This window comes from Salmo salar, chromosome ssa17 (assembly GCF_905237065.1).
Source record: "Salmo salar chromosome ssa17, Ssal_v3.1, whole genome shotgun sequence".
Lineage (NCBI taxonomy): Eukaryota > Metazoa > Chordata > Actinopteri > Salmoniformes > Salmonidae > Salmo > Salmo salar.
The window spans coordinates 76,242,347-76,259,126 of record NC_059458.1 but is presented as its reverse complement, the minus strand read 5'-3'; the positions used below and the strand labels follow the sequence as shown (position 1 = coordinate 76,259,126).

The 16,780-nt window shown below is 46.2% G+C and overlaps 1 protein-coding gene across 1 annotated transcript in view; it reads left to right on the top strand.

The window, feature by feature from the left end:
• Positions 1 to 16,780, top strand: part of hmga2 (high mobility group AT-hook 2) — an 87,826-nt gene that overhangs the window by 9,060 nt on the left and 61,986 nt on the right. Inside the window, exon 2 of the mRNA XM_045700163.1 lies at positions 3,772 to 3,858. Coding sequence (XP_045556119.1) covers positions 3,772 to 3,858 — 87 coding nt within the window. The remainder of the gene's footprint in view (positions 1 to 3,771; positions 3,859 to 16,780) is intronic.

The window sequence follows — 16,780 nt, the reverse complement described above, 5'->3', positions numbered from 1 at the left end:
CAGTTATCAGGTCAGTGTGAATGGTTCTCTACAGGTATCAGGTCAGTGTGAATGGTTCTCTACAGGTATCAGGTCAGTGTGAATGGTTCTCTACAGGTATCAGGTCAGTGTGAATGGTTCTCTACAGGTATCAGGTCAGTGTGAATGGTTCTCTACAGGTATCACGTCTGTGTGAATGGTTCTCTACAGGTATCAGGTCAGTGTGAATGGTTCTCTACAGGTATCAGGTCTGTGTGAATGGTTCTCTACAGGTATCAGGTCAGTGTGAATGGTTCTCTACAGGTATCAGGTCTGTGTGAATGGTTCTCTACAGGTATCAGGTCAGTGTGAATGGTTCTCTACAGGTAGCAGGTCAGTGTGAATGGTTCTCTACAGGTATCAGGTCTGTGTGAATGGTTCTCCACAGGTATCAGGTCAGTGTGAATGGTTCTCTACAGGTATCAGGTCTGTGTGAATGGTTCGCTACAGGTATCAGGTGGTTCTCTGCAGGTATCAGGTCAGTGTGAACGGTTCTCTACAGGTATCAGGTCTGTGTGAATGGTTCTCTACAGGTATCAGGTGGTTCTCTACAGGTATGAGGTCAGTGTGAATGGTTCTCGACAGGTATCATGTCTGTGTGAATGGTTCTCTACAGGTATCAGGTCAGTGTGAATGGTTCTCTACAGGTATCAGGTCTGTGTGAATGGTTCTCTACAGGTATCAGGTCTGTGTGAATGGTTCTCTACAGGTATCAGGTCAGTGTGAATGGTTCTCTACAGGTATCAGGTCAGTGTGAATAGTTGCTACAGGTATCAGGTCTGTGTGAATGGTTCTCTACAGGTATCAGGTCGTGTGAATGGTTCTCTACAGGTATCAGGTCTGTGTGAATGGTTCTCTACAGGTATCAGGTCAGTGTGAATGGTTCTCTACAGATATCAGGTGGTTCTCTACAGGTATCAGGTCTGTGTGAATGGTTCTCTACAGGTATCAGGTCAGTGTGAATGGTTCTCTACAGGTATCAGGTCTGTGTGAATGGTTCTCTACAGGTATCAGGTCTGTGTGAATGGTTCTCTACAGGTATCAGGTCTGTGTGAATGGTTCTCTACAGGTATCAGGTCTGTGTGAATAGTTCTCTACAGGTTTCAGGTCTGTGTGAATGGTTCTCTACAGGTATCAGGTCAGTGTGAATGGTTCTCTACAGGTATCAGGTCAGTGTGAATGGTTCTCTACAGGTATCAGGTCTGTGTGAATGGTTCTCTACAGGTATCAGGTCAGTGTGAATGGTTCTCTACAGGTATCAGGTCAGTGTGAATGGTTCTCTACAGGTATCAGGTCTGTGTGAATGGTTCTCTACAGGTATCAGGTCAGTGTGAATGGTTCTCTACAGGTATCAGGTCTGTGTGAATGGTTCTCTACAGGTATCAGGTCTGTGTGAATGGTTCTCTACAGGTATCAGGTCTGTGTGAATGGTTCTCTACAGGTATCAGGTCAGTGTGAATGGTTCTCTACAGGTATCAGGTGGTTCTCTACAAGGATCAGGTCAGTGTGAATGGTTCTCTACAGGTATCAGGTCTGTGTGAATGGTTCTCTACAGGTATCAGGTGGTTCTCTACAGGTATCAGGTGGTTCTCTACAGGTATCAGGTCAGTGTGAATGGTTCTCTATAGGTATCAGGTCAGTGTGAATGGTTCTCTACAGGTATCAGGTCTGTGTGAATGGTTCTCTACAGGTATCAGGTCTGTGTGAATGGTTCTCTACAGGTATCAGGTCAGTGTGAATGGTTCTCTACAGGTATCAGGTCAGTGTGAATGGTTCTCTACAGGTATCAGGTCTGTGTGAATGGTTCTCTACAGGTATCAGGTCAGTGTGAATGGTTCTCTACAGGTATCAGGTCTGTGTGAATGGTTCTCTACAGGTATCAGGTCTCTGTGAATGGTTCTCTACAGGTATCAGGTCTGTGTGAATGGTTCTCTACAGGTATCAGGTCAGTGTGAATGGTTCTCTACAGGTATAAGGTCAGTGTGAATGGTTCTCTACAGGTATCAGGTCTGTGTGAATGGTTCTCTACAGGTATCAGGTCAGTGTGAATGGTTCTCTACAGGTATCAGGTCTGTGTGAATGGTTCTCTACAGGTATCAGGTCAGATCTAAGATTCAGATTTAGTTTTTTTAATGCAGAAACAACTCTCTGTCTCGCTCTCACGCACATGGTAGACAGACTAGAGACCACCAGTAAATGGTAGACAGACTAGAGACCACCAGTAAATGGTAGACAGACTAGAGACCACCAGTAAATGGTAGACAGACTAAGAGACCACCAGTAAATGGTAGACAGACTAAGAGACCACCAGTAAATGGTAGACAGACTAAGAGACCACCAGTAGACAGACTAAGAGACCACCAGTAGACAGACTAAGAGACCACCAGTAGACAGACTAAGAGACCACCAGTAAATGGTAGACAGACTAAGAGACCACCAGTAAATGGTAGACAGACTAAGAGACCACCAGTAAACGGTAGACAGACTAAGAGACCACCAGTAGACAGACTAAGAGACCACCAGTAAATGGTAGACAGACTAAGAGACCACCAGTAGACAGACTAAGAGACCACCAGTAGACAGACTAAGAGACCACCAGTAAATGGTAGACAGACTAAGAGACCACCAGTAGACAGACTAAGAGACCACCAGTAGACAGACTGAGAGACCACCAGTAGACAGACTAAGAGACCACCAGTAGACAGACTAAGAGACCACCAGTAGACAGACTAAGAGACCACCAGTAAATGGTAGACAGACCAAGAGACCACCAGTAGACAGACTAAGAGACCACCAGTAGACAGACTGAGACCACCAGTAAATGGTAGACAGACTAGAGACCACCAGTAGACAGACTAAGAGACCACCAGTAAATGGTAGACAGACTAAGAGACCACCAGTAAATGGTAGACAGACTAAGAGACCACCAGTAGACAGACTAAGAGACCACCAGTAGACAGACTAAGAGACCACCAGTAAATGGTAGACAGACTAGAGACCACCAGTAGACAGACTAAGAGACCACCAGTAGACAGACTAAGAGACCACCAGTAGACAGACTAAGAGACCACCAGTAGACAGACTAAGAGACCACCAGTAGACAGACTAAGAGACCACCAGTAAATGGTAGACAGACTAAGAGACCACCAGTAAATGGTAGACAGACTAAGAGACCACCAGTAGACAGACTAACAGACCACCAGTAAATGGTAGACAGACCAAGAGACCACCAGTAGACAGACTAAGAGACCACCAGTAAATGGTAGACAGACTAAGAGATCACCAGTAGACAGACTGAGACCACCAGTAGACAGACTAAGAGACCACCAGTAAATGGTAGACAGACTCTCTATGTCTCTCTGACTGTCCCTATGTCTGTCTGACTGTCTCTCTGACTGTCTCTCTGATGGTCTGACTGAATGTCTCTATCTCATACTGTCTGACTGTCTCTATGTCTGTCTGACTGTCTTTTTGTCTGTCTGACTGTCTCTCTGTGTGTCTGTCTGACTGTCTCTATGTCAGTCTGACTGTCTCCATGTCTGTCTGACTGTCTGTCTGACTGTCTTCATGTCTGTCTGACTGTCTCCATGTCTGTCTGTCTGACTGTATCTCTGTCTGACGGTCTCTCTGTCTGACGGTCTCTCTGTCTGTCTGACTGTTTCTATGTCTGTCTGACTGTTTCTATGTCTGTCTGACTGTCTGTCTGACTGTCTCTATGTCTTTCTGTCTGACTGACTGTCTGTCTGCCCATAGGAACCTACTGGAGAGCCCGTCCCTAAACGACCAAGGGGTCGTCCCAGAGGCAGCAAGAACAAATGCCCCTCCAAGGCAGCCGCCAGGGTGAGAACCATGCTACTGAACTTTAACACACACACGCACGCACGCACGCACGCACGCACGCACGCACACACACACACACACACACACACACACACACACACACACACACACACACACACACACACACACACACACACACACACACACACACATACACACACACCCTGACACCTCATCACCTCACCCTAACCCTGACACACATGCAGTGACACAGTGCTATTGTATATAGGAATTCAACCCTTGTCCTATGGGTGGCCCCAGCAGGAATTAAACCCTTGTCCTATGGGTGGCCCCAGCAGGAATTCAACCCTTGTCCTATGGGTGGCCCCAGCAGGAATTAAACCCTTGTCCTATGGGTGGCCCCAGCAGGAATTAAACCCTTGTCCTATGGGTGGCCCCAGCAGGAATTCAACCCTTGTCCTATTGCTGGCTCCAGCAGGAATTAAACCGTTGTCCTATGGGTGGCCCCAGCAGGAATTAAACCGTTGTCCTATGGGTGGCCCCAGCAGGAATTAAACCGTTGTCCTATGGGTGGCCCCAGCAGGAATTAAACCCTTGTCCTATGGGTGGCCCCAGCAGGAATGAAACCGTTGTCCTATGGGTGGCCCCAGCAGAAATTAAACCCTTGTCCTATGGGTGGCCCCAGCAGGAATTAAACCCTTGTCCTATGGGTGGCCCCAGCAGGAATTAAACCCTTGTCCTATGGGTGGCCCCAGCAGGAATTAAACCCTCGTTCTATGGGTGGCCCCAGCAGGAATTAAACCCTCGTTCCTGGCATTGTAAACATTGTTTTGTAAAACAACAGTAGGATGACTCATGTATTTGGCAGATTATTGTCAATGCAATGACAACACGTCCAAATCTAGACTCCCATTTCAGCAGCTTCCTTCTATGAGCCAACAGGCAGCAGTCTACAGCAGCTTCCTTCTATGAGCCAACAGGCAGCAGTCTACAGCAGCTTCCTTCTATGAGCCAACAGGCAGCAGTGGTCACCAACATTTTTCTGAGCCCAGGTCACTTTCTGAGTCAAAACGCAAGCCGATGATCTACCGCTGAGATTTTTTATAAACATGACTTAAAAAAACATCATTTTATTTATTTATTTCATTTCACCTTAATTTAACCAGGTAGGCTAGTTGAGAACAAGTTCTCATTTACAACTGCTGTAATGAGGTCTGTGTGTAGCTGGTGTAGAGGAGTCAGGCGCAGGACAGCAGATATGAGTAAATAAACGCCATTTACTCAAAATAGACAAATATAATACAATAATCTAGCCCACATAACGGACCGTCTTACATACAAACAATCACTCACAAACAAACATGGAGGAACAGAGGGTTAAATAATGAACAAGTAATTGGGGGGATTGAAACCAGGTGTGTAAGACAAAGACAAAACAAATGAAAAATGAAAAGTGGATCGGCGATGGCTAGAAGGCCGGTGACGTCGACCGCCGAACGCCGCCCGAACAAGGAGAGGGACCGACTTCGGTGGAGGTCGTGACAACTGTGACCCGGCCAAGATAAAGCAAAGCAGTGGTACACAAACAACAACACAGAGTTACACATGGAATAAGCAAACATACAGTCAATAATACAATACAAAGAGTCTATATACAGTGTGTGCTAATGAGGTAGGATAAGGGAGGTAAGGCAATAAATAGGCTATAGTGGCGAAATAATTACAATATAGCAATTAAACACTGGAGTGATAGATGTGCAGAAGATGAGTGTGCAAGTAGAGATACTGGGGTGCAAAGGAGCAAGATAAATAAATAAATACAGTATGGGGATGAGGTAGTAGGATGGGCTATTTACAGATGGGCTATGTACAGGTGCAGTGATCTGTGAGCTGCTCTGACAGCTGGTGCTTAAAGCTAGTGAGGGAGATATGAGTCTCCAGCTTCAGTGATTTTTGCAGTTTGTTCCAGTCATTGGCAGCAGAGAACTGGAAGGAAAGGCAGCCAAAGGAGGAATTGGCTTTGGGGATGACCAGTGAGATATACCTGCTGGAGCACGTGCTACGAGTGGGTGCTGCTATGGTGACCAGTGAACTGAGATAAGGCGGGGCTTTACCTAGCAGAACTTATAGATGACCTGGAGCCAGTGGGTTTGGCGACGAATATGAAGCGAGGGTCAGCCGACGAGAGCATACAGGTCGAAGTGGTGGGTAGTATATGGGGCTTTGGTGACAAAACGGATGGTGCTGTGATAGACTGCATCCAATTTGCTGAGTAGAGTGTTGGAGGCTATTTTGTAAATGACATCACCGAAGTTGAGGATCGGTAGGATAGTCAGTTTTACGACGGTATGTTTGGCAGCATGAGTGAAGGATGCTTTGTTGTGAAATAGGAAGCCGGTTCTAGATTTAATTTTGCTTCGGAGATGTTTAAAGTGAGTCTGGAAGGAGAGTTTACAGTCTAACCAGACACCCAGGTATTTGTAGTTGTCCACATATTCTAAGTCAGAGCCGTCCAGAGTAGTGATGCTGGACGGGCGGGCAGGTGCAGGCAGCGAGTGGTTGAAGAGGATGCATTTAGTTTTACTTGTATTTAGGAGCAGTTGGAGGCCATGGAAGGAGTGTTGTATGGCGTTGAATCTCGTCTGGAGGGTTGTTAACACAGTGTCCAAAGAGGGGCCAGAGGTATACAGAATGGTGTCGTCTGCGTAGAGGTGGATCAAAGAATCACCAGCAGCAAGAGCGACATCATTGATGTAAACAGAGAAAAGAGTCGGCCCGAGAATTGAACTCTGTGGCTCCCCCATAGAGACAGCCAGAGGCCCGGACAACAGGCCCTCCGATAAGTCTATGCAACATTAACCAATTAAAAACAGTTGTGTAGCAATGCGGTTTGTGCAGTAGGCTATAGGCCCAATACATTATCACTGCATATTGACTATTCTTAAATTGCCCTGTCAATGTTGTTCTTCTCAGACCATTTTATATTTATATTTCAAAACGTGAGGCATATGATCACACTGGTAATTGTTCATTTGTTGTATTAATTGTGAGGCATAAATTGAATTAGCTTTTATTTTTACTGGACTGATGGTGCTTGCATCTGATGGTCAGTCTCAGCAATGGAGGGAGAGAGGGAAGGAGAGGGGAAGGAGAGAGAGAGAGAGGGAAGGAGAGAGCAGCAGAGAGGCTGCATCTGATGGTCAGTCTCAGCAGCGGAGGGAGAGAGGGAAGGAGAGAGGGAGAAAGAGAGAGAGAGAGGGAAGGAGAGAGAGAGAGAGAGAGAGAGAGAGTAGTAGAGAGGCTGCATCTGATGGTCAGTCTCAGCAGCGGAGGTAGAGAGGGAAGGAGAGAGGGAGAAAGAGAGAGAGAGGGAAGGAGAGAGGGAGAAAGAGAGAGAGAGGGAAGGAGAGAGGGAGAAAGAGAGAGAGAGAGAGGGAAGGAGAGAGGGAGAAAGAGAGAGAGAGAGAGGGAAGGAGATAGGGAGAAAGAGAGAGAGAGGGGAGGAGAGAGGGAGAAAGAGAGAGAGAGAGGGAAGGAGAGAGGGAGAGAGAGAGAGGGAAGGAGAGAGGGAGAAAGAGAGAGAGAGAGGGAAGGAGAGAGGGAGAAAGAGAGAGAGAGAGGGAAGGAGAGAGGGAGAAAGAGAGAGAGAGGGGGAAGGAGAGAGGGAGAAAGAGAGAGAGAGAGGGAAGGAGAGAGGGAGAAAGAGAGAGAGAGAGGGAAGGAGAGAGGGAGAAAGAGAGAGAGAGGGAAGGAGAGAGGGAGAGAGAGAGAGGGAAGGAGAGAGGGAGAGAGAGAGAGGGAAGGAGAGAGGGAGAAAGAGAGAGAGAGAGGGAAGGAGAGAGGGAGAAAGAGAGAGAGAGAGGGAAGGAGAGAGGGAGAAAGAGAGAGAGAGAGGGAAGGAGAGAGGAGAAAGAGAGAGAGAGGGAAGGAGAGAGGGAGAAAGAGAGAGAGAGAGGGAAGGAGAGAGGGAGAAAGAGAGAGAGAGAGGGAAGGAGAGAGGGAGAAAGAGAGAGAGAGGGAAGGAAGGAGAGAGGGAGAAAGAGAGAGAGAGGGAAGGAGAGAGGGAGAAAGAGAGAGAGAGAGGGGAGGAGAGAGGGAGAAAGAGAGAGAGAGAGGGAAGGAGAGAGGGAGAAAGAGAGAGAGAGAGAGGGAAGGAGAGAGGGAGAAAGAGAGAGAGAGAGGGGAGGAGAGAGGGAGAAAGAGAGAGAGAGAGGGAAGGAGAGAGGGAGAAAGAGAGAGAGAGAGGGAAGGAGAGAGGGAGAAAGAGAGAGAGAGAGGGAAGGAGAGAGGGAGAAAGAGAGAGAGAGAGGGAAGGAGAGAGGGAGAAAGAGAGAGAGAGAGGGAAGGAGAGAGGGAGAAAGAGAGAGCGAGAGGGAAGGAGAGAGGGAGAAAGAGAGAGAGAGAGGGAAGGAGAGAGGGAGAAAGAGAGAGAGAGAGGGAAGGAGAGAGGGAGAAAGAGAGAGAGAGAGGGAAGGAGAGAGGGAGAAAGAGAGAGAGAGAGGGAAGGAGAGAGGGAGAAAGAGAGAGAGAGAGGGAAGGAGATAGGGAGAAAGAGAGAGAGAGAGGGGAGGAGAGAGGGAGAAAGAGAGAGAGAGAGGGAAGGAGAGAGGGAGAGAGAGAGAGGGAAGGAGAGAGGGAGAAAGAGAGAGAGAGAGGGAAGGAGAGAGGGAGAAAGAGAGAGCACCGTCCCTCTGTTCTTCGTCCCTCCGCTGACTGACCATCAGTCTTCCAGCGGATGGAGAAACTCCAGTCACACTTCATTGTTTTCTGGCCTCATGCACCAGTTCATGTTGTTAGTCGTATGACCAGAGAACGTGAAATATTCCTCCATATTAAAAAATGGACACAAGCCGTTAATAACAATGCACGTCTATCGATACACTTTGTAATGTGAGTGGATAAGGGAGCGGCCATTTTATGGCTTTATGAAAGTGTTGAATAAAGTGTTGACAGTGCTGAACAACAGCTATTTGCTGTATTCGTTGACAGTCTCTCTCTCGTCGTGGTTTTAAAAGTTTTGAAGTCTCACACTGTGGTCGACTATCAGCTTAGCTGTTGGCTGGTAGAGGCTGCAGGTCATCTGAGCTATCTGATTGGCCAGGGGTAGGCCTATAGGTGTACTTGATTTGCTCTCCGGGCCCGCCCGCCGGGTAGGCAGAGTTTGTACCTTCAGACACATGAATTGGTTCATAATGGGATCAGATCGACTACCCGGCATGCAGGGCAGCTGAATCAAACTCCCCTAGTGCAAACAGAGAGAAACAAATGAAAACAATAGGAACGCAAGGCTTTATCATCCGCCTTTTTACTGAACTGTTTGGCGATCGACTAGGAAAGCCTGGAAATGGCATTGTTCTGATAAACGTAAAGGAGATACACCTACTAAAAGATGAAAGGAGCCAGAGCTGAGCAGGCACCTTCAACGTTCACTTTCTGTTCCTCAAATCAATCACACCGACTACCATTCTGAAAGATGAGGTGATGTGTATGATATGAGGATGTGTACGGTCGGCAGGGCTTGATATACAGGGCTTGATATACAGGGCTGGATATACAGAGCTTGATATACAGGGCTTGATATACAGGCCTTGATATGCAGGGATTTATATACCGGGCTGGATATACAGAGCTTGATATACAGGGCTTGATATGCAGGGATTGATATACCGGGCTGTATATACAGAGCTTGATATACAGGGCTTGATATGCAGGGATTGATATACCGGGCTGGATATACAGGGCTTGATATACAGGGCTTTTGATATACAGGGCTTGATATGCAGGGCTTGCTTTGCAGATTTTGATATGCAGGGCTTGATATACAGGGCTGGATGTACAGGGCTGGATATACAGGGTTGGATATACAGGGCTTGAAGTACAGGGCTTGATGTACAGGGCTTGATATACAGGGCTTGATGTACAGGGCTTGATATGCAGGGCTTGAAATGCAGGGCTGGATATACAGGGCTTGATATACAGGGCTTGTTATACAGGGCTTGATATACAGGGCTTGATGTACAGTGCTTGATGTACAGGGCCTGATATACAGGGCTTGATGTACAGGGCCTGATATGCAGGGCTTGATGTGCAGGGCTTGAAATACAGGGCTTGTTATACAGGGCTTGAGGTACAGGGCTTGATATACAGGGCTTGATATTAGAGGTCGGACGATTAATCAGAAAGGCCGATTAATTAGGGCCGATTTCAAGTTTTCATAACAATTGGTGCTTGATGTACAGGGCTTGATGTACAGGGCTTTGACACACTTCTGCGTCCCAAATGGCACCCTATTGTTAGTATGCCCCACTTCCCAGACCTGATTGTGTGCCACAGATGTGCTTTCTGGGAAAGAAGCGTCAAGTTATTAATTGCTTATAAACCAAAACAGATGACCTCATAAATTAAGACTGAATTCCAAATTGCACCCTCTTCCCATAGGGCTCTGGTCAAAAGTAGTGCACTATATAGGGAATAGGGTGCCTTTTTAGGAAGCAGCCTGAGTTATGGACAATCGTAACAATTATAGTGAGTGATGTTTTAATTTGAACTAGGAGTTAGGATTGGCTAAGATTCTGACCTATCCAAAGCATTGTGCCGTGTTAATTATGGCCTTAGGATTGGCTAAGATTCTGGCCTATCCAAAGCATTGTGCTGTGTTAATTATGGCCTTAGGATTGGTTAAGGTTCTGGCCTATCCAAAGCATTGTGCCATGTTAATTATGGCCTTAGGATTGGTTAAGATTCTGGCCTATCCAAAGCATTGTGCTGTGTTAATTATGGCCTTAGGATTGGTTGAGATTCTGGCCTATCCAAAGCATTGTGCCGTGTTAATTATTGCCTTAGGATTGGTTAAGATTCTGGCCTATCCAAAGCATTGTGCCGTGTTAATTATGGCCTTAGGATTGGCTAAGATTCTGGCCTATCCAAAGCATTGTGCCGTGTTAATTATGTCCTTAGGATTGGTTAAGATTCTGGCATATCCAAAGCATTGTGCTGTGTTAATTATGGCCTTAGGATTGGTTAAGATTCTGGCCTATCCAAAGCATTGTGCCGTGTTAATTATGGCCTTAGTGGTTTAAACGTGTTGTAACATGATCCTATCAGATCCCCACACATGATGTATGTAGGTACTAGTTGGCTGGCACAGCCCTGAATATGTGGAAACTTGTCTTGTATCCCCAAGTTATTCATTCAATCATTCCAGTCATTAACATGTGAGGGTGTTGTGTTACAGACCATTAAATGAAAACACTGTGAGGGTGTTGTGTTGCAGACCATTAAATTAAAACACTGTGAGGGTGTTGTGTTGCAGACCATTAAATGAAAACACTGTGAGGGTGTTGTGTTACAGACCATTAAATGAAAACACTGTGAGGGTGTTGTGTTACAGACCATTAAATGAAAACACTGTGAGGGTGTTGTGTTACAGACCATTAAATGAAAACACTGTGAGGGTGTTGTGTTGCAGACCATTAAATGAAAACACTGTGAGGGTGTTGTGTTACAGACCATTAAATGAAAACACTGTGAGGGTGTTGTGTTACAGACCATTAAATGAAAACACTGTGAGGGTGTTGTGTTGCAGACCATTAAATGAAAACACTGTGAGGGTGTTGTGTTACAGACCATTAAATGAAAACACTGTGAGGGTGTTGTGTTACAGACCATTAAATGAAAACACTGTGAGGGTGTTGTGTTACAGACCATTAAATGAAAACACTGTGAGGGTGTTGTGTTACAGACCATTAAATGAAAACACTGTGAGGGTGTTGTGTTACAGACCATTAAATGAAAACACTGTGAGGGTGTTGTGTTACAGACCATTAAATGAAAACACTGTGAGGGTGTTGTGTTGCAGACCATTAAATGAAAACACTGTGAGGGTGTTGTGTTACAGACCATTAAATGAAAACACTGTGAGGGCGTTGTGTTGCAGACCATTAAATGAAAACACTGTGAGGGTGTTGTGTTACAGACCATTAAATGAAAACACTGTGAGGGTGTTGTGTTGCAGACCATTAAATGAAAACACTGTGAGGGTGTTGTGTTGCAGACCATTAAATGAAAACACTGTGAGGGTGTTGTGTTACAGACCATTAAATGAAAACACTGTGAGGGTGTTGTGTTACAGACCATTAAATGAAAACACTGTGAGGGTGTTGTGTTACAGACCATTAAATGAAAACACTGTGAGGGTGTTGTGTTACAGACCATTAAATGAAAACACTGTGAGGGTGTTGTGTTACAGACCATTAAATGAAAACACTGTGAGGGTGTTGTGTTACAGACCATTAAATGAAAACACTGTGAGGGTGTTGTGTTGCAGACCATTAAATGAAAACACTGTGAGGGTGTTGTGTTACAGACCATTAAATGAAAACACTGTGAGGGTGTTGTGTTGCAGACCATTAAATGAAAACACTGTGAGGGTGTTGTGTTACAGACCATTAAATGAAAACACTGTGAGGGTGTTGTGTTGCAGACCATTAAATGAAAACACTGTGAGGGTGTTGTGTTGCAGACCATTAAATGAAAACACTGTGAGGGTGTTGTGTTACAGACCATTAAATTAAAACACTGTGAGGGTGTTGTGTTACAGACCATTAAATGAAAACACTGTGAGGGTGTTGTGTTACAGACCATTAAATGAAAACACTGTGAGGGTGTTGTGTTACAGACCATTAAATCCCCTCATTAAAATGCAATCATACAACTGGGTTAAAGAACACTGATTGGCTGTAGTGGTGGTGAGCAGCAGTGCTTGAAGTGGACTGAAATAAGTGCTGGTACTCAATTTAGGTGCTGGTAATGTTTATATTTAGGTGCTGGTAATGTTTATATTTAGGTGCTGGTAATGTTTATATTTAGGTGCTGGTAATGTTTATATTTAGGTGCTGGTAATGTATATATTTAGGTGCTGGTAATGTTTATATTTAGGTGCTGGTAATGTTTATATTTAGGTGCTGGTAATGTTTATATTTAGGTGCTGGTAATGTTTATATTTAGGTGCTGGTAATGTTTATATTTAGGTGCTGGTAATGTTTATATTTAGGTGCTGGTACTCAATTTAGGTGCTGGTAATGTTTATATTTAGGTGCTGGTAATGTTTATATTTAGGTGCTGGTAATGTTTATATTTAGGTGCTGGTAATGTTTATATTTAGGTGCTGGTAATGTTTATATTTAGGTGCTGGTAATGTTTATATTTAGGTGCTGGTAATGTTTATATTTAGGTGCTGGTAATGTATATATTTAGGTGCTGGTAATGTTTATATTTAGGTGCTGGTAATGTTTATATTTAGGTGCTGGTAATGTTGATATTTAGGTGCTGGTAATGTTTATATTTAGGTGCTGGTACTCAATTTAGGTGCTGGTAATGTTTATATTTAGGTGCTGGTAATGTTTATATTTAGGTGCTGGTAATGTTTATATTTAGGTGCTGGTAATGTTTATATTTAGGTGCTGGTAATGTTTATATTTAGGTGCTGGTAATGTATATATTTAGGTGCTGGTAATGTTTATATTTAGGTGCTGGTAATGTTTATATTTAGGTGCTGGTAATGTTGATATTTAGGTGCTGGTAATGTTTATATTTAGGTGCTGGTAATGTATATATTTAGGTGCTGGTAATGTATATATTTAGGTGCTGGTAATGTTTATATTTAGGTGCTGGTAATGTTTATATTTAGGTGCTGGTAATGTTTATATTTAGGTGCTGGTAATGATTACAATACCAAGTTGTCTAACAATACGACAGACTGTTAACCAGTCAAGTTGTCTAACAATACGACAGACTGTTAACCAGTCAAGTTGTCTAACAATACGACAGACTGTTAACCAGTCAAGTTGTCTAACAATACGACAGACTGTTAACCAGTCAAGTTGTCTAACAATACGACAGACTGTTAACCAGTCAAGTTGTCTCACAATACGACAGAGCTGTTAACCAGTCAAGTTGTCTCTCGACAGAGACTGTTAACCAGTCAAGTTGTCTAACAATACGACAGACTGTTAACCAGTCAAGTTGTCTAACAATACGACAGACTGTTAACCAGTCAAGTTGTCTCACAATACGACAGAAGACTGTTAACCAGTCAAGTTCCAGTCTGACTTAATCCCTGCTGTAAACATGTCTGTGTCCCAAATGCCTCTGGTCAAAAATAGTGCACTAATTCGGGAATAGAGTGTAATTTGAGACACGGCCCCTGTCTGGCGGCATCTCGTCTGTGTGTCTGTCTGGGGGCATCTCGTCTGTGTGTCTGTCTGGGGGCATCTCGTCTGTGTGTCTGTCTGGGGGCATCTCGTCTGTGTGTCTGTCTGGGGGCATCTCGTCTGTGTGTCTGTCTGGGGGCATCTCGTCTGTGTGTCTGTCTGGGGGCATCTCGTCTGTGTGTCTGTCTGGCGGCATCTCGTCTGTGTGTCTGTCTGGGGGCATCTCGTCTGTGTGTCTGTCTGGGGGCATCTCGTCTGTGTGTCTGTCTGGGGCATCTCGTCTGTGTGTCTGTCTGGGGGCATCTCGTCTGTGTGTCTGTCTGGGGGCATCTCGTCTGTGTGTCTGTCTGGGGGCATCTCGTCTGTGTGTCTGTCTGGGGGCATCTCGTCTGTGTGTCTGTCTGGGGGCATCTCGTCTGTGTGTCTGTCTGGGGGCATCTCGTCTGTGTGTCTGTCTGGGGGCATCTCGTCTGTGTGTCTGTCTGGGGGCATCTCGTCTGTGTGTCTGTCTGGGGGCATCTCGTCTGTGTGTCTGTCTGGCGGCATCTCGTCTGTGTGTCTGTCTGGGGGCATCTCGTCTGTGTGTCTGTCTGGCGGCATCTCGTCTGTGTGTCTGTCTGGGGGCATCTCGTCTGTGTGTCTGTCTGGGGGCATCTCGTCTGTGTGTCTGTCTGGGGGCATCTCGTCTGTGTGTCTGTCTGCAGCACACCATGGGAATAAGGGTGGAATGTAGAAAATTCGAGCTTGTCTACAGACACAGGTTGAAAACGTCCCTGAGGAAAAAATGTCAACATAAATGTGTTATTGTGCGAATCATCATCTCACTAGCTTTTAGTCCTTTAGGCTTGTTGGTTTGTTGAGATGTAGTTGGCTCTAGTCTGTGCTTTGACGTTTGGTGACTGGTAGGCTAGTAACCTCCAGAGCAGTAGGGGTGGTTGTGGGGATGTTTGGCAGATAAGAGATAATCTCAGCAGAGAGATGAGGCTGTGAGACGAGCCACCTGCAGAGGGGATCTCTCTGAGACAGGGGAGGACTGGCCATAGGGCAGTAAGAGTTGATGGCCCATCTTTAGCCCGGTGGGCCTGTCTGAATTGGAGTTTTTGCACAAAATGATCATTATTTGGCTGATAATGGAGGCCTTCAAGGGAAATTGCGTTGGCCATTCATCAATGCCTTTCCTGATAAGTACAACATAGCATAGTTTTCCACCCAGTCATCACTACACTCAGGTTGACTCAGTTAACATCACAAAGCCACACTATATTTACCCTGCATTCCTGTTTGGTTGGGTAAGGGATACCTAGGCTAGAATTCCCCTGGAACCTGGGACAGGGCTCTTGGCTCTCTGGTGGAGGAGGAGGAGGTGGAGGAGGAAGAGGAGGAGGAGGTGGAAGAGGAGGAGGGGGAGGTAGAGGAGGGGGAGGTGGGGAGGAGGAGGTAGAGGAGGGGGAGGTAGAGGAGGAGGAGGAGGAGGTGGAAGAGGAGGAGGAGGTGGAAGAGGAGGAGGGGGAGGTAGAGGAGGTGGAAGAGGAGGAGGAGGTGGAAGAGGAGGAGGGGGAGGTAGAGGAGGTGGAAGAGGAGGAGGAGGTGGAAGAGGAGGAGGGGGAGGTAGAGGAGGTGGAGGAGGTAGAAAAGGAGGAGGAGGAGGGGGAGGAGGAGGAGGTGGAGGTAGAAATGGAGGAGGTAGAGGAGGAGGAGGAGGTGGAGGTAGAAAAGGAGGAGGAGGTGGAGGTGGAAGAGGAGGAGGAAGAGGAGGCGGTAGAGGAGGAGGAGGAGGTGGAGGTAGAAAAGGAGGAGGAGGTGGAGGTAGAAGAGGAGGTGGAGGAGGGGGAGGTAGAGGAGGAGGTAGAGGAAGAGGAGGGGGGTCGGAGGTAGAGGAGGTGGTGGAAGAGGAGGTGGAGGGGTAGGAGGAGTAGGAAGTAGAGGAGGAGGTGGAGGTGGAAGAGGAGGAGGTAGAGGAGGAGGTGGAGGTAGACGAGAAGGAGGAAGAGGAGGAAGTAGAGGAGGAGGTGGAGGTAGAGGAGGAGGTGGAGGTAGACGAGAAGGAGGTGGAAGAGGAGGAGGTGGAAGAGGAGGAGGTAGAAGAGGAGGTGGAGGAGTTAGAGGACGAGGCAGTCACAGAGACATGAGAAGAAGAAGCCGTATAGCTCTACCGTCTGAGACAATTATCAAATAAAATGTTATTGGTCGCGTACACATATTTGCCAGATTTTATCGCAGGTGCAGCGATAACCCAACTACATGGAACCCAAAAGAGTTCTACCTGGAACCAAAAAGGGTTCTACCAGAAACCAAAAAGGGTTCTACCAGAAACCAAAAAGGGTTCTCCTGTGGGAGACAGTGGAAGAACCCTTTTGGAACCCTTTTATCTAAGAGTGTACTTTTGACCAGGGCCCATAGTGGACTGATTACAGTGAAGCTGTTAGTGTTAGGATGAGCTCAGAGACTGGAACAAGATGTAACTTCCTGTCTGACATACCTGCTTATCTTGCTGCTACTCCTCTGATATAGAGCATGGTAGGAGGGAGGGAGGGAGGGAGGGAGGGAGGGAGGGAGGGAGGGATGGATGGAGGAGGAGAGGAAAGGTTCTACATAGAACCCAAAAGGGTTCTTCAAAGGGTTCTCCTATGGGGAGAGCCAAAGAACCGTTCTGGAAGTCTTTTTTCTAACAGTGTATCACTGATTGTAAGTAGCTCTGGATAAGAGTCTTTTTTCTAACAGTGTATCACTGATTGTAAGTAGCTCTGGAT